At 43.7% G+C, this 15912-nt stretch overlaps 1 protein-coding gene across 3 annotated transcripts; it reads left to right on the top strand.

The window, feature by feature from the left end:
• Window positions 1-2660: 2660 nt before the first annotated feature.
• On the top strand, window positions 2661-12224 carry LOC136466714 (protein STRUBBELIG-RECEPTOR FAMILY 3-like). Of its 3 annotated transcripts, XR_010761416.1 has the most exons (18): window positions 2664-3169; window positions 5426-5555; window positions 5635-5703; window positions 5870-5935; window positions 6013-6084; window positions 6193-6264; window positions 6342-6413; window positions 6490-6555; window positions 7464-7529; window positions 7672-8081; window positions 8174-8230; window positions 8324-8700; window positions 8770-9038; window positions 9151-9289; window positions 9657-9796; window positions 9908-10064; window positions 11146-11795; window positions 11979-12223. XR_010761416.1 is itself a non-coding variant. In XM_066465208.1 (17 exons), exons 1-17 carry the CDS (start codon window positions 3049-3051, stop codon window positions 11230-11232), a joined length of 2370 nt encoding a protein of 789 aa, XP_066321305.1. In that variant the 5' UTR covers window positions 2664-3048; the 3' UTR covers window positions 11233-12224. The 3 variants fall into 3 exon arrangements, 2 of the variants coding, with proteins under 2 accessions (XP_066321304.1, XP_066321305.1); XM_066465208.1 differs by having other exon boundaries at window positions 11146-12224; XM_066465207.1 differs by lacking the exons at window positions 11146-11795; window positions 11979-12223 and having other exon boundaries at window positions 2661-3169; window positions 9908-11139.
• Window positions 12225-15912: the final 3688 nt, after the last annotated feature.

The following is a 15912-nucleotide window of genomic DNA, read 5'->3' as shown; positions in this document are numbered from 1 at the left end:
TAACATACACCATCCGTTAACTTACCGTCTTGCAATTATTTTACTTGGTTGCAAATACATCTCTATGGCAATTCTTTTTGTGACAGAGATTTATCTATGGTTTCCTATACTTCAAACTATGCCACTTGTACTCAAGACGTCTTTAATGGTCTAGCTTAGAGCTAGTTGAATCATTTAATAATTGAATAGTGCAAAGGCAAAAGAGTAGCCTGGACTCTAGAGATAGTATTGTATGTTTAACGATACATCCCTCTCTCAGTGCACGATGTTTAGGGTTCCTTGCTTTATTCTCTCTCTCCTCCATATATTAGCTTAGAGCCGGTGCTAGCTGCCTAGCTCTCATATTGTTGAAGGCGTCGTAAGACCAGTCTTAATGGATAGTTTCATATAGCTGTTTTCAAAACTATCACATCATATAAAACGAAACGAAACATCCATCCTCAATGCATAGTTTTATTCTATTATTTTGTAGATATTTAATTTCGTGACTCATATAAAGTTGGTAATTATATCAAGGGAGCTTCGTCCAGATGAAACTTATTTCATATCTATCTTTTTAAAACATTGACAAGTCATAAAAAATTGTCTATGTGACAGCCCCTGACATGACAAAATATTTTAGGGGAAGGTGGTCCAACGTAACATAATTTTCTGTGATGTAAATGTAACGTGCCAACGTACAAGTATATAAATTACCAATTGCATGTAGTACATGCAATGTCTTTTTCTATGCATTTGTACAGTCTGGTGAATCAGTAGATCCTGCTATAGTGCTCTTTGTGTGACTGCTGGCGAGGGCCGTGTGGCTCCAATACATCGAGGACTTCGTGTACCTGCAGGAGAGCAGAAGGAATCCCACGGCGGTGAAGCTCCCCCCCCCCCATTATTACCGCTGTGGCTCCGTTCGGCTTACCCTATATTCAACTTGTTTTTTTAGTCAGAACAGTATTTTTTTTTCATAACAATTCAGTCATAACAGTATTTTCAGCCAGTTTCAGCCAAAATTCAGTAAGCCGAACGGGGCCTGTCTTTCACAGTTTCACACGATTGTTCTGTCAGCCGAAGGAAAATCTTCACATTATGAAAATGAAACATTGTACGGTACATGGGCGTAGGCGACGACCGGTAGTCAGGCGTGTTTGATACACGATTAATGTCGCATATACCAATAAAAAATAAATTACAGAATCAATCAATAATCCACGAGACGAATTTATTAAGCCTAATTAATCCGTTATTAGCACATGCTTACTGTAGCACCATATTGTCAAATTATGGACTATTTAGACTTAAAAAATTTGTCTCGCAAAACAGTTTTAATTTATGCATTTAGTTTTATAATTAGTCTATATTTAATACTTCATGCATATGTCTAAACATCTAATGAGACAGTGAGTAAAATTTAGGAGGAGAAACCATACACAAAGAAGAATAACAAAACGTGCCCCAACGATCCGCATGCAAACGCTGCCAAACCCCAAACGGATCCATCCGAGCTCCACGTCAGCAGGGCCCCGCTCCCCTGCTCGACCGTCCCCAGTTCCATTCAGGCCTTGTTTAGTTTTTCTTCCTAAATTTTATTCGTTATCTCATTAAAGGTTTTGACACATGCATGCATGGAGTATTAAATTTAGACTAAAAAATCGGCCTGTTCGTTGGTTGGTTTCTGTGCTGGTTTGGGCTGGCTGGTGCTGGTTTATTGTGAGAGAAAAACACTGTTGGCTGGCTGATTTGGGTTGGCTGAAACCAACAAGCGAACAGGCTGAATAACTAATTGCACAGTGTACGACTAATTTGCGAGACGAATCATTGAAGCCTAATTAGTCCATGATTTAATGATATGGTGCTACTGTAACACATATGTTAATGATAGATTAATTAGACTTAATAAATTTATCTCTCGATCAAATCCTGTAATTTATTTTTTATTAGTATCGAAAACAGCATGCGACAACCGACACCAACTTTACACACTAAATTTAAAAAGGCCACATGCGGCGGGAATAAGCGGCCTGTTCGTTTCGACTGAAACGATCGTGGATTATAAGTCAGAAGTACTGCTGACTAGTTTGGTATAAAAGAAAAATACTATTACAGCTTATCAGCCTGTTTGGCTGGCTGGCTGGTGCTGGCCAGCCATCTCACATGGGCACTGTTCACGTGAAACAGTGTTTCCAGTCAGGAACAGTATTTTTCTCACACAAACCAGTCAGCAGTACTTTCTCACGAACCAGCAACGAACAAGCAACAGTTCCGAACAGGCTTTATAATCCAAGGCCTTGTTTAGTTGGGCGAATTTTGGAAAATTGGCTACCGTAGCACTTTCATTTTTATTTGGCAATTAGTATTCAATCATGGACTAATTAGGCTCAAAACGTTCGTCTCGCGATTTCCAACCAAACTGTATAATTAATTTTTTTTCGTCTATATTTAATGCTCCATACACGTATCGTAAGATTCGATGTAATAGCTACTATAGTATTTTTAAAAAAAAACTTTTTGGACTAAACAAGGCCCAAGCCGAAACGGCCGAAGAATGACGACAAATGACCCAGAAAGGCAGAAGCCAGAAGCCTACCACCTCCGCTCACCTCACCAGTCATGACCCAGAAAGGCAGAAGCCTACCACCTCCGCTCACCTCACCAGTCAGCACTCCCACACAGTGCCCACTCATTCTCTCTCCACCTTTCCACGCCCGTTGCTTGCTCCCCCACGCTCCCCTCCCTCTCCTTTCCTCTCCTTTCTCTCACTTCGCCGCCACGCCCCAGTCTCTCTATCTCTCTCCACTCCTTACAGCTAGATTTTAGAAGCCAACAAAAACAGACGGGGGCAGACGAGCGCAGAGGGGGGAGAATCGTGCTCCGGGAAAGCAAACCTCAGAGAATCCACCTCTCCCCTCTCTCTCTTATAGATCTACGCAGGCCGCCTCGGTATCCGCGATCGCCGCCGCCGCGGCGGCTGATGCTTCCTTGCTGCTCCGCGGAGGTGGTGCTGCCGCTGCGCTGCTAGCTGCTCGTCCGAGAGTTCGCCCGGCCCCCGACCAAGCGATGGGGGCTGCGGGGGGCGGCCGGTGTGTCCGCCCCGGGGCGGCGTCGGTCCTCGTCCTGCTGCTGATCGCCGCTGCCGCATTGCCGCGGCGCGCGCGCGCGGTCACCGACGCCGGCGACGGTAATGCGCCCTGCCCTGCTCGCCTCTCGTCTCGCTTCGCTTCCTCCGCTTGATTGTAACTTGGCTGTTGGCAGTTGCCACCAGCTGCCTACACGGGCTGCCGACTGGTTCGTCGTGCTCGCTTGAATGTTTGTCTGGTTGGGTTTTGCTGTTTGCGCGGTGATGATTGGAGTTTACTGTTGCGGAGGGTGACGGAATTCGGATGCGTACTGACATGAGAAATCGTTGGGTTTTGTTTTGGTGCTGTAGTACTGTTGCACTGGGGATTGGGTGGGTGGGCGCTGAGAAATGCAGATTGATTTGGTTGCCCTGCTTGATTAAGCCGTTTCGGTAGCGCGGGTTCACGGCGTACTGGTCTGGTACGCGAGGGGTTGATGGCGGCGTTGAATTCGTGCCCGCATGCCTGTGGAAGCAACCAAAGTGATGGATGATACGCAGCGATTGGCATGTGCTTTTCGGTCTGGGGGTTGAGAGCGATGTTTATGGTCCTGGAGGGATTTGGTGGCATCGGCTTCCTGTGTTATTATCAATTTATTCTCGTCATCCGTGGATAGCAACGGGGGAGGAGCACGACTGCTTCCTAAAGATTCAGTACCTGTTGAAAATAGTCAAGGACAAATAGATGTAGTATGATTTTTTGTAGGTTACCTGTGGTACATTGGGAACTTTGATCGTAGGGGTGCACTTGAGCTTACAGTCTCAGGAGTTGGTAAGTGGAGAACACAGGCTGAGCTCTGAGTGGCAGAGGGCTGGGTTTCTGGTGAATGCCAAAAGATAAATAAAGAAATGAGAATGCAGTGTTGCCATCAGCCTGTTCGCTTGCTCATATACGATCGTGGATTATAAGCTGGAACATTATTTTTCTCTCACACTCGTCGTAAACGATCGTGGATTATTTACTGCTGGCTGGTTTGGTGTGAGAGAAAAATACTGTTCCAGCTTATAATCCACGATTGTATACGAGCAAGCGAACAGGCTCACTGGCAATGTGCTCAGTACCTGTTTCAGACAGAGGTCTTAGCGGCAGAGAGTTAATACAAAATGTAAATGACTAAAAATGGTTAGTTCATGACAGGGTGCTCCATACATGTTTTATACAGTTCTGAATTTTGTTTGAAGTAATTGACACCCTTAACATATAAAGCCCTTTGGTATACATTTAGATTGCTTGATTAAGTATGGTTGCATACTTAGGCATTTGTTGTGTTTATAATGCCTTGTCATCAGTGTTTTCAAATCGCTCGATTAATTAATCGACAAATCGGTCCCTGGACATCGATCAAGTGAAGCGATTCATTAGTTTACCTAGTCACTAGTTGCTCGATCAGATGACTAATCGTCAACTAGTAACGACTAGTTGATGCTTTGCAATCGAACAATCAGCCTGTAGAAAGCAACTTGGGCTTCAGTAGGTTAACCTGGTAGCGTTCAAGGCCCATACCACCACCTATATATACTCGTTACATACAGATCCTCTGGTTTGACCTAGCCGCCAGCTGAATTGAGCGAACGTGAACCAATGAAGCTTTAGGTGCATCTCAGAATCTCAGTGGTTGTAATTTTCATAGTGCTGCTCGAGGTGATGATCCCAGTCGGAAAACAGCAGCTTCTGGTGATTCTAGTCGGCCTAAAAGTGCACAATTCCCACTGCAGTTATGCAAGGAAGCGTCCGAGGTCAATGGTTGCTGGAAGTGAAAATACCAATTAAGATGATGAAAACAGTGAGGAGGATGCACTTCTTGGTGGCAGACATGATCCCACTTTTCTAACTCAGGAAGATGAAGATGAAGAAATGAAGGAGGATGAATCTGGAGCCAGGATTGAAGAGGGAGGGGGCTTTCCAATTGGATATTGCTTTGGATGGCTGAATGCTGATGTGCTGCATGTGCTGCAAACTGGACTTTTGATGACGACGATTGACAAGCTGTTTTTCATAGTTTCTTTTAGTACTAGTTACTATCATGAACTTTCAGATTTAAGAACTTCTTAGGTTAATAAGCACTCTTGTTTAGCACTTGCATGTATGGTTGGCTGCCTGTTATGCTGCCTGGATGCCAATTGCTAGATGCTAATACGCTAAGCTAAGTGCCTTATTTAAGCTGTCCTGGACGACCTGTCGACGAACCCCAAACTAATCACGACTAGTCGATGCCTAGTCACAATTAATCACCTAGTCGGTGCCCAGGCGACTAGAGTCCATATCACGATTTGAAAACATTGCTTGTCATTTGCTCATTGCTTTACTTTCATATGCAGTTTCTGCTATAAATGGACTTTATGTTGCACTTGGATCACCAAAGCTGCCTGGATGGTCTGCTAGTGGTGGAGATCCCTGTGGTGAGAGCTGGCAGGGTGTCACATGTACCGGCTCAAGTATAACCTCAATGTATGCCAGTTATTCTATATGTCACCTTTTGCCAGTAAGACTTTTCTATTTTGTGCTTTTATCAACTCATTGTTTGCAGAGTTTTCAATGCTGCAAATTTGGGAGGACAGCTAGGCAGCCTGGGGAACTTCACTTCAATAACTGAAATGTAAGGGCATGATCTTCACAATTTTCTTTTGCCAATGGTAATGGCTGTACCAATTCTAATGTACTGTTTAAACAGGTGAACAGAGGACACTTTATATACTGGTATAAGTTATGTTGTCCTCGTATCTCATCAAGCTTTGTGATTGTTTGCTTTCTTGTCATCGTAGAAATCTTAGCAACAACAATATCGGTGGAACCATACCGGAAGATCTACCAGTCACACTGCAGAATCTGTATGCGTTATCCTTACTCTTGACATTTTCTTTAGTTGTGGTTAGATGATGGGATATTTTGTTCCTTGCTACTGCAGGTTTCTCTCAGATAACGAACTAACTGGAAGCATTCCAATGTCATTATCAAAACTCCTTAGTCTAGCAGCCATGTAATTCCTTTTTCCTTTTCTTTTTCCTCCTAAACGACAGGACCATACATTACTGTTTTCTACTTCCATCAGTTAATTGACTAAAGAGTCAAGATCCTCTTTTACCAGGTCACTGAATGATAATCATCTAGATGGAAAACTACCAGATGCATTTGATTCCCTCACGGGACTTGTAAATCTGTATTTTCTCTCTCCCTCCTTCCCTCCCTCCCTCCCTCCATGCAAACTGCTTGATGACACCTGACCTTTGTTTACAGGGATATTTCTTCCAACAACTTCAGTGGTTCATTACCACCTTCATTGGGAAGCTTGACGTCACTGACTACATTGTAATTCTACAACTGTTTTCTTTTATTTTTACCCTCTTACCTTGTACTTACTCTTTCATGATCCTCTATTGCACAGGCGCATGCAAGATAATAAACTATCTGGGACCCTTAATGTCTTGCAGGATCTCCCCCTCAAAGATTTGTATGTCCACACCCTCTTCTCTGTTGTCAATTAACTTGTTCATTTATTCATCCTAATCTACAAATTAAGCAGAACATCTTCCATTATTTGGTCAGTTACCTACTGGTTTAACAAAAAAAAAATGCCTGCCTGCAACTAATATTCTCTAGGTCTATTGCTTTAAACCTAAGCTACAGGTTATGATGATAAGCGACTTAAATTAGCTCTAGATTTGCAATGTAGTAACTCTATGCTGTATTAGCGAAGCCACCATGAATTTCCTCAGCAAAGGTCAGAGCCTTCTAGTGCTCTCTAAGGCTTTCAGGCTCAGAAGTATAGTTCACAGAATAGTTGTTGTAAATGCACATTTAGCATAGTTTTGCTAATTGGAAAGGGAAAAAAAACATTGACAGAGTAAGTTATTTCACTGTTTTTTGTGGAGCCCTTTGCTAATATAACTGATAGAAGCTGAGCTAGCTCAGTTGGTCAAGGCCTCAAGGGTGTGGATGTATGCCCAGACCACCCAAGTTGAAGTCCTCGTCGAGGCAAAATTTGGGTGCCTATTTTCTTCTTAATTAATTAATTAATTGATTAATTAATATAAAATAAAATACCATCCAGTTGCTCCTAGGTTGGTCTAGGCTTTCTAATATAATTGACCAGTTCTGCTTTTGGGTCCAGTTATTTCCCAGGAAAGTGGATACACAACAGTTTGTTTCTTGCCTACCAGATTTCTACAACAAACAGCAGCCTGTTGCATGAATTATATACCAACATCCCTTTCACATGACGCATGGGGCATATAATTGTTTTCTAGTCTAAATCCAATTGATGTTAAATTCACACTCCAAATAATTTATTATCCTAAATGTTCTGTCATGCATGCAATATTAGTACCTCTTTCTGATAATTTATGTACCTCTAAACAGAAATGTAGAGAATAATATGTTTTCTGGACCAGTTCCTCCGAAGCTGCTGAACATACCAAACTTCAAGTGAGATACTTTTCCTTTACCAATTGCAAACTTCTTGGTGCAGCCCATTAGTCCTGTTTTGTTTCTCTATATTCTGTCCTATCCTTCAACACTTCGACGATTGGACCGGTTACATATAACTCATTAACTTCTTTGCCTACAGAAATGATGGGAATCCTTTTAATACCAGCATAGCTCCCTCTACCTCACCCTCTTCAACACCTACAGGATCTACACCAACACAAACACCATCGTCCTCTTCATCCCCTTCAGGATCTCCTCCACCATCTAGTGCAGCATCAAACTCTTCTAGTGGATCTACTGCTCGAAATAGCAACTCTCCATTATCCAAGAAGAACAAGTCTTCAACCCTCAGAACTGTTGGATATGTTCTTCTTGCTATTGTGCTATTCATAGTTCTAGTGCTGTTGGTAATCTTTTGCCTGTCCAAGTATCAAGAAAGACAGTCTAGACGTGATTATTCCGCGGCTCAATTAGGTAGGGTGCATCAGAGGATTGAGGAGCCAAAAAGCAAGCAAGCTTCGGTGCAGTCTAAACATGAAGCCCAAAAAGGTCAACTTTCATCGATCATTCTGCAATGTATTTATGTGTTTTCTTCTGTTGTTTTCGTATCATGATACATGGTTTTCAAGTTTCACTAACAGGTTCATCTGAGGTTCCTGAAAGAAAGAAGCCCCGTGAAATAAATTTAGCTGTACCAGGTATATATGCTTTCAAATCTGACCATCATTTCTTTTGTTACTATAATGCTGTTTCAAGTATATATGTGTATACTAATCATGAACTGTTGGCAGTTGCCCTTGAGAAGCCTCCTGAAAAGAGAAAAGAGCATGTAATTAATTTGGAGCGAACAGAATCAGAGATCTTTGCTGCAGTGCCTCCTCCACCTCCACCTCCACCTCCTCCGCCTCCACCACCACCCCCAACACCGCCACCGCCACCTCCACCTCCAAAACTGCCATCACCACCTCCCGTTGAAAAAGTAACTGTAAATCCCATTGTACGTTCGGAAAAAAGAGTTAGCACACCGCCAAGGACTGGTCCCTCGACATCTGCAACATCCTTTTCTGTGGCATCACTTCAGCAATATACAAATAGTTTTCAAGAGCAAAATTTGATAAGGGAGAGTAGATTGGGAAAAGTGTATCTGGCAGAACTTCCTGATGGCAAAGTATGTATCAAGTATTGCTTCTTTTACTCAGCGAGTGATTTATGCTGAATCTTCTTTTGTCCTATGCAGTTACTGGAAGTTATGAAGATTGATAATGCTAATGGAAGAATACCAGTAGATGACTTTCTAGAGTTGGTTGCTCGTATATCAGATATTAGACACCCTAACATTCTTGAATTAGTTGGATACTGTGCTGAGTATGAACAGCGGTTACTCGTGTATAACCACTTCAGTAGAAAAACATTACATGATGTACTACATGAAGGGGAGGATCTAGATGAACCATTATCCTGGAATGCTCGCCTCCAGCTTGCTCTTCATGCAGCAAAAGCCTTAGAGTAAGCTGTATTCAACTTAGATATTATATTCATGACCTTGTTTGTGTTAAACTTAGCTTTTCAAGAGATGCCATCACAATCTGTATATTTACTATTCACGCTTTTCTTTCAGGTATCTCCATGACACCTGTGAACCTCCTGTAGTACACCAGAATTTTGAACCAGCCAACGTGCTCCTTGACAATAGATGCTCAGTACGTGTTGCTGAATGTGGGCTGGCAGAATTGATGGCGTCTGGTTCTGTTACACAGGTAACCTCTTCTATTCAGCTTTGTCGTAATCAATAATACAAAATTGTGGCTGAAAGAACTGTACTCATAGAGCATAACACCTTCATGGTGCACGGACATGCACAGAGAGCATCCAAACATTGAGAATACTGATGCATGTATAGCTAGCACCTCCCAACCCATGATACCTATCAGGTCTCATCAAATGATTTCCTTCCAAGCTTGGATAGCCTTTGCCACATCTTAACTATTTTATGCCATGCTCTGTTGGAAAAACAATTGGAAATTGACTTACCTAGATTACTTGGTTATCGTTAATACTTTCTTCTTTACTTCTTTGGGAGTATGAATGTAAATCTCCTTATAATAGTGTTCCCTTTTATCTCAGCTATCAGGTCGTATGCGAGCTCTACTCAATTATGAAGCACCTGAAATCCATGAATCTGAGCCCTTTACTCATCGAAGCGACGTATATAGTTTCGGTGTGGTGATGCTAGAACTTCTTACTGGTCGTAAGCCATATGAAAGGTCAGAGATCCATTGTAATATGCATGTTAAACAAGAGCGTTTTGCAATTATTTGAATCACTTCTCTCCTAAAAACTCATTTTTTTCTACCTCTTTATGTTGGAATGTGCAGCTCACGTCCACGTGCTGAACAACATCTTGTTAGATGGGCTGATTCTCAGTTTCATGACATGGAGTCCCTGTCAAAGATGGTTGATCCTTCTATCCGAGGAGAGTGTTCCGTGATACTGTTGTCACGTTTTGCAGATATCATCAGTGGCTGTATTCGGGTAACTCTAAGCTTCTTAACCTTACATGCTCAGGTTTCCATGCAAAACTATTTATGCCCTATCTCTCTACAGTTACAGCACAAACATCATAAACATTCTCTCATATTAGAATTAATCATATATGAAGGTCCTGCCTTTCATGTATAAACCTTGTGTTAATACTTTAATCATATAGCATTAGTAGCTTTTGTTTATTTCAGTTAGCTGCCAACATATTGGTTGGTTTGCTCTGTTTTCTTAGACAATAAGACTAGATCTATCTCTGAGAGCAAGTAGTATACAAGTTTGGTTTTGATTGTGTTGGAGGTGTGTGTGGTGTTGTAAGGGTTCTTACCCCTATTTTCTTCTTAATATAATGATACACAGCTCTCCTGTGTGTTCGAGAGATTTTTTTTATTGTGCTGTAGAAATAGATGTTGGTTTACAACACCTTATCAGCACAAGTATAGAGTCTGTGCTCACCTGAGTTCCAGCCTTTCCGGCAAGTTGTCTGCTTCTCTCCTCTGTTGGAAGTCCAAGATTTCAGACATAATATAAGTTATTCTATTGCATGTATATGTTTGAAGGGCGGGCCTGGTGCAAGCGGTAGTCTTACCGCCTGTGACGGGAAGGTCCCGGGTTCGAGTCGCGGTCTCCTCGCATTGCACAGGCGAGGGTAAGGCTTGCCACCGACACCCTTCCCCAGACCCCGCACAGAGCGGGAGCTCTCTGCACTGGGTACGCCCTTTTTTATTGCATGTATATGTTTGTAGTTCTTTTTAAACATTCCGTCATATTCAGGTGAAGTATTTGTTTTTGTTTTTCTATTCACTATCGCGAAGGGCAGGCCTGGTGCAGTGGTGAGAGCTGTCTCACTGAGTCACCAGGTCGCGGGTTCGAAGCAGCCTCTCCACAGATTTTGCGGGGGGAAGGCTTGCCTCGGTTTTTCCCTTCCCCAGACCCCACTCATGTGGGAGCCTCCGGTACTGGGTCTGCCCTTTTTTTTTTCTATTCACTATCGCATTCTGGTTGGCACTCTTTTCTAAAAATACCAAGATGCATTCAAGGTTCACGCTACCGATCTCTCAAATTTATTATGCAGAAGGAACCGGAATTCAGACCAGCAATGTCTCAAATCGTCCAAGACCTAGCTAGGATTGTAGGTGCTAGTGGTGAGGTATCAGAGTGACAAATAAAGGAGGAACAGTAGACATCTAGCTTGTCAGTCGTGTGGCCAGTGAAGACTCCTACTCTGTACATCTTTAGCGCAGTGCCAGGGGCACTCTATCAGCATTGATATTGGATGACATTGCGGCTAGTGTACATGCCATTTTGAAGCCTCATTTACTTCTGGAAAGATGTAGTGGTACTGTGGTCGTATGGCGCAACCAGTGAGATATGGCTTCGCATTGTTGCTGAGCAGATTCCTGTGCTCCTCTAGACATGATAATTTCACCTGTAGGCAGTAGTTCTTGTAACTAATTCTATTTTTTATTACTTTATTACATTATAGTTAGTTATGTTAAATATGATGCTTTTAGCATGTCTTGAGACTCATGTTTCTCCGGGGAAAGAACTGGCTTGCTAACTCCATATGGTTTGTTAATCTTAGAAATATACTGTTATTGAGATTCTTTTCAGAGGCAAAGCGACCTTCCCACTTGCATGGACATGATCATGGTATTGACCTGGTGTCTTCTACTGACCTGTACATGAAGATTCTCCTCCTTGAAGCGAAAGCACCTCTGCTAGGTATGCATTGTGTGCTTGGTTCCTGTCTTTTCTTCGTGTGATTTGTTCAAGACCTAGAATAAATTAGGACAATGTTGAACTATGCTGATTGGGATTAGATAAACTTTTGTATTGATCTGTTCTTAATTGATATATGGCACCCTGTGGTTGATTGCAAGTTTGATCTGTCATGGTGCCTTGCAGCATTTACTGTCAGGTTCTGGATTTCTGGCTGTTCAACACTTTTGGCTGCTTTCTTCTTTTTTCCCCAGCTTGCTAACAGCAAAGTCGATTCTAGTGCCCGGGTGTATATTTTGGCTTACATTTTTGTATGCTTGATTGAACTGACAGTATATCATCTTGTCTTTTAGCAGAGCAAAAGCTTTGTATATCACAAAACTGTGAAAGTTTGCCCTGCTTCCTATCTTGTTGGGGGAAATGTTTGGCGATGGTGTATATGCTTGATATAATAGTACAGCACCTTTTGCCTTTTAGAACAAACAAAAAGTTATATCTCAAAACTGTGAAAGCGCTGCCCTTCTTCCTGTCTTTTGACTTTTTTTCTGGAATACGCAAAATATTTGCGTATCATTGTAATAATAATAAGAGTTTAAACATACAGATGATGCGCTTCTATCGAGCGCCGAAGGAAGTTGACCTAAAAGAGTTGTAGCTGGACCATCCTAACAAAGGACCTCTAGTTTCGATATTACACAAATGGAACAACAACCAAAATCGACATAGCGGGGCGACCTAGGAGGTGGCCTTGTGTCTTCGCGGCTGCCTCGATGAGCCCTTGCCACCGTCCGGAAAGAGCGCTTCCAGCGCTTTGGTGTTCGACGTAGTCAGGTTGCCGTCGAAGATCTTGTCAAAGGCCTCTAGCTCGGAGGCGGATAGCGCTGATGGACTTTTGGTGTAGTCCATACGCTATATGATTAGCACCTCACCTCGCTTGAAAGTAGGTACTCGAGAGAGGCTCTGTGCCAACTGTGGACTTATGGAGGCGTGAGTAATGAAACCCAAGACATCGCTGCTTGAGACGGACCACCTTTTAGTAAGACGACTTGTTTGAACTTTGAACACAATTTGAATCGATCTGTACATTCTATAAAACCACGAGAATCATAAAGTCTGCGAGGACAATGACATGTGGCCATATGTTTGGCCACATGAAAGACTAGTTGCCCGTTGGATAGAGAGAGTTGCGAACTGCAGCTGTTTATAGAGAGCAGTTTTGTTATGACTGCGGCCACTACTGTTCAGCGTCCGGCACAAGTTTCTGAAGGAGAAGCTAATGGGCCTGGGTTGCAGCCGAGGCGTTCCAACAGGCCAAGGGCGCCCAACCCGCGCGTTGCTGGGGACGACTGGACCACGGCGTGAGCGACCGAGTGCTTAGCTTATAAATGTAATAGGATTGGGAGGAGAGATCATCTATGATGAATATTGTAACAAACTACTTGCCCCTTCTGCAAGCACTCTTCTGAACCTAGCCTGCTGCTTTGCTTTCCCCTCCTTTACTCCGATCTGTTGCTACTCCCCCGAATTCTATAGAGTTATCCTGAATCATAACAAATTGGTACTCGGAGCTGCTTTCCTCAGCCGATTCGTGCGCACTTCTTCACCTTGATATGAGATCGTAATCCCCGACGACTGATTGATCGCCGCTCTTCGCTTCGGCGACGAGCGTGTGAACTCGTAAGTCCGTGCCGAGGTGAAAGGTCCTAGTATGGCTAGAGGGGGGGTGAATAGCCTATTTAAAATTCTACAAATCAACTAGAGCAATTTGATTAGTAAGACAAATAGCGAAATGCAAACTTGCTCTAGCTCTACGAGGGTTGCAAGCCACCTATCCAATAATTCTAGTTGCAATGATAGCTAGACACACAACTTGCTATGGTACTACTCACTAAGAGCTCTCAATCTTTCTACTCTAAAGAGCTCCACTAAGCAAACTCAAATAGCAAAGCAAGCTCTCAAATCTAATTACACTAAAGAGCTTGCTACAACTAGTTTGCAAGAATATAAACGAGTGAGTAGGATGGTTATACCGCCGTGTAGAGGAATGAACCAATCACAAAATGAAGATTAAGCCAATCACCGGGAGAATGCAAATGACAAGAGACAACCGATTTTTCTCCCGAGGTTCACGTGCTTGCCGGCACGCTAGTCCCCGTTGTGTCGACCAACACTTGGTGGTCCGGTGGCTAAGAGGTGTTTCACAAACCTCGTCCACACGATTGGACACCGCAAAAACATACCCACAAGTGAGGTAACTCAATGACACAAGCAATTTACTAGAGTTACCTTTCGGCACTCCGCCGGTGAAGGTACAGCTCCCCTCACAATCACCGGAGACGGTCACGAACAATCATCAACTCGTGCCGATCCTCGACCGCTGCACCGAGCCGTCTAGGTGGTGGCAACCACCAAGAGTAACAAGCGAAATCCGCAGCGCAACACGAATACCAAGTGCCTCTAGATGCAAAGCAATGCACTTGGATTCTCTCCCAATCTCACAAAGATGATGGATCAATAATGGAGATGAGTGGGAGGGCTTTGGCTAAGCTCACAAGGTTGCTATGTCAATGAAAATGTGCAAGAGTATAAGCTTCAACCGGCCATGGGGCTTAAATAGACGCCCCCACGAAAGAGAGCCGTTATACCCCTTCACTGGGCATAACGCGGGCTGACCGGACGCTGCAGTCCAACTGACCGGACGAAGCATCGGACGTTCCGATCGTGAATACCAGACGCGTCCGGTCCGCCTACCGGACGTGTCCGGTAGCTCCTAGACTGCCACGTGTCCAGTTCAAACCAGCCTACCCATTGCCGCCCATTTAGCCGACGACCGGACGCTCAAACTCAATTGACCGGACGCTGCACCGTCGAGTCCGGTCGAGTCCAGTAAGCCACCAGGGCCGACCGGACGCGTCTGTTAGAAACTGACTGGACACTGAGGCTCAGCATCCGGTCGAGTACAGTAAGCACCCACGGACGATCGGACGCGTCCGGTCATACCGGATCGGACGCTGCCAGCGTCCGATCGACTGCACTGTCGAGCACACTTTTTCTGATTCACATCAGACGTGTTCGGTGTGGCGATCGGACGCGTCCAGTCGCTGAGTTCGTCGCCACATACCAGACGTGTCCGGTCACCATACCGGACGCGTCCGGTCACTCTGTAACCAGCGCGACTAACTCCTTTTCGACTCTATCTCCTTCACCCTTGCTCAAATGTGCCAACCACCAAGTGTATCACCTTGTGCACATGTGTTAGCATATTTTCACAAATATTTTCAAGGGTGTTAGTACTCCACTAGATCCTAAATGCATATGCAATGAATTAGAGCATCTAGTGGCACTATGTAATAGGATTGGGAGGAGAGATCATCTATGATGAATATTGTAACAAACTACTTGCCCCTTCTGCAAGCACTCTTCTGAACCTAGCCTGCTGCTTTGCTTTCCCCTCCTTTACTCCGATCTGTTGCTACTCCCCCGAATTCTATAGAGTTATCCTGAATCATAACAAATTGGTACTCGGAGCTGCTTTCCTCAGCCGATTCGTGCGCACTTCTTCACCTTGATATGAGATCGTAATCCCCGACGACTGATTGATCGCCGCTCTTCGCTTCGGCGACGAGCGTGTGAACTCGTAAGTCCGTGCCGAGGTGAAAGGTCCTAGTATGGCTAGAGGGGGGGTGAATAGCCTATTTAAAATTCTACAAATCAACTAGAGCAATTTGATTAGTAAGACAAATAGCGAAATGCAAACTTGCTCTAGCTCTACGAGGGTTGCAAGCCACCTATCCAATAATTCTAGTTGCAATGATAGCTAGACACACAACTTGCTATGGTACTACTCACTAAGAGCTCTCAATCTTTCTACTCTAAAGAGCTCCACTAAGCAAACTCAAATAGCAAAGCAAGCTCTCAAATCTAATTACACTAAAGAGCTTGCTACAACTAGTTTGCAAGAATATAAACGAGTGAGTAGGATGGTTATACCGCCGTGTAGAGGAATGAACCAATCACAAAATGAAGATTAAGCCAATCACCGGGAGAATGCAAATGACAAGAGACAACCGATTTTTCTCCCGATGTTCACGTGCTTGCCGGCACGCTAGTCCCCGTTGTG

Source organism: Miscanthus floridulus, chromosome 7, assembly GCF_019320115.1.
Source record: "Miscanthus floridulus cultivar M001 chromosome 7, ASM1932011v1, whole genome shotgun sequence".
Lineage (NCBI taxonomy): Eukaryota > Viridiplantae > Streptophyta > Magnoliopsida > Poales > Poaceae > Miscanthus > Miscanthus floridulus.
Note: the sequence above shows the minus strand (reverse complement) of the source record. Positions and strands in the feature narration are given on the sequence as shown.

Bases quoted from the DNA above. Each gene is read 5' to 3' on its own strand.
- LOC136466714 (XM_066465207.1), top strand. From the start codon at position 3,049: ATGGGGGCTGCGGGGGGCGGCCGGTGTGTCCGCCCCGGGGCGGCGTCG. The intron at 6,085-6,192 runs GTAATTCCTTTT...CTCTTTTACCAG, and splicing joins CTCCTTAGTCTAGCAGCCAT to GTCACTGAATGATAATCATC. The intron at 8,082-8,173 runs GTCAACTTTCAT...TTTCACTAACAG, and splicing joins TAAACATGAAGCCCAAAAAG to GTTCATCTGAGGTTCCTGAA.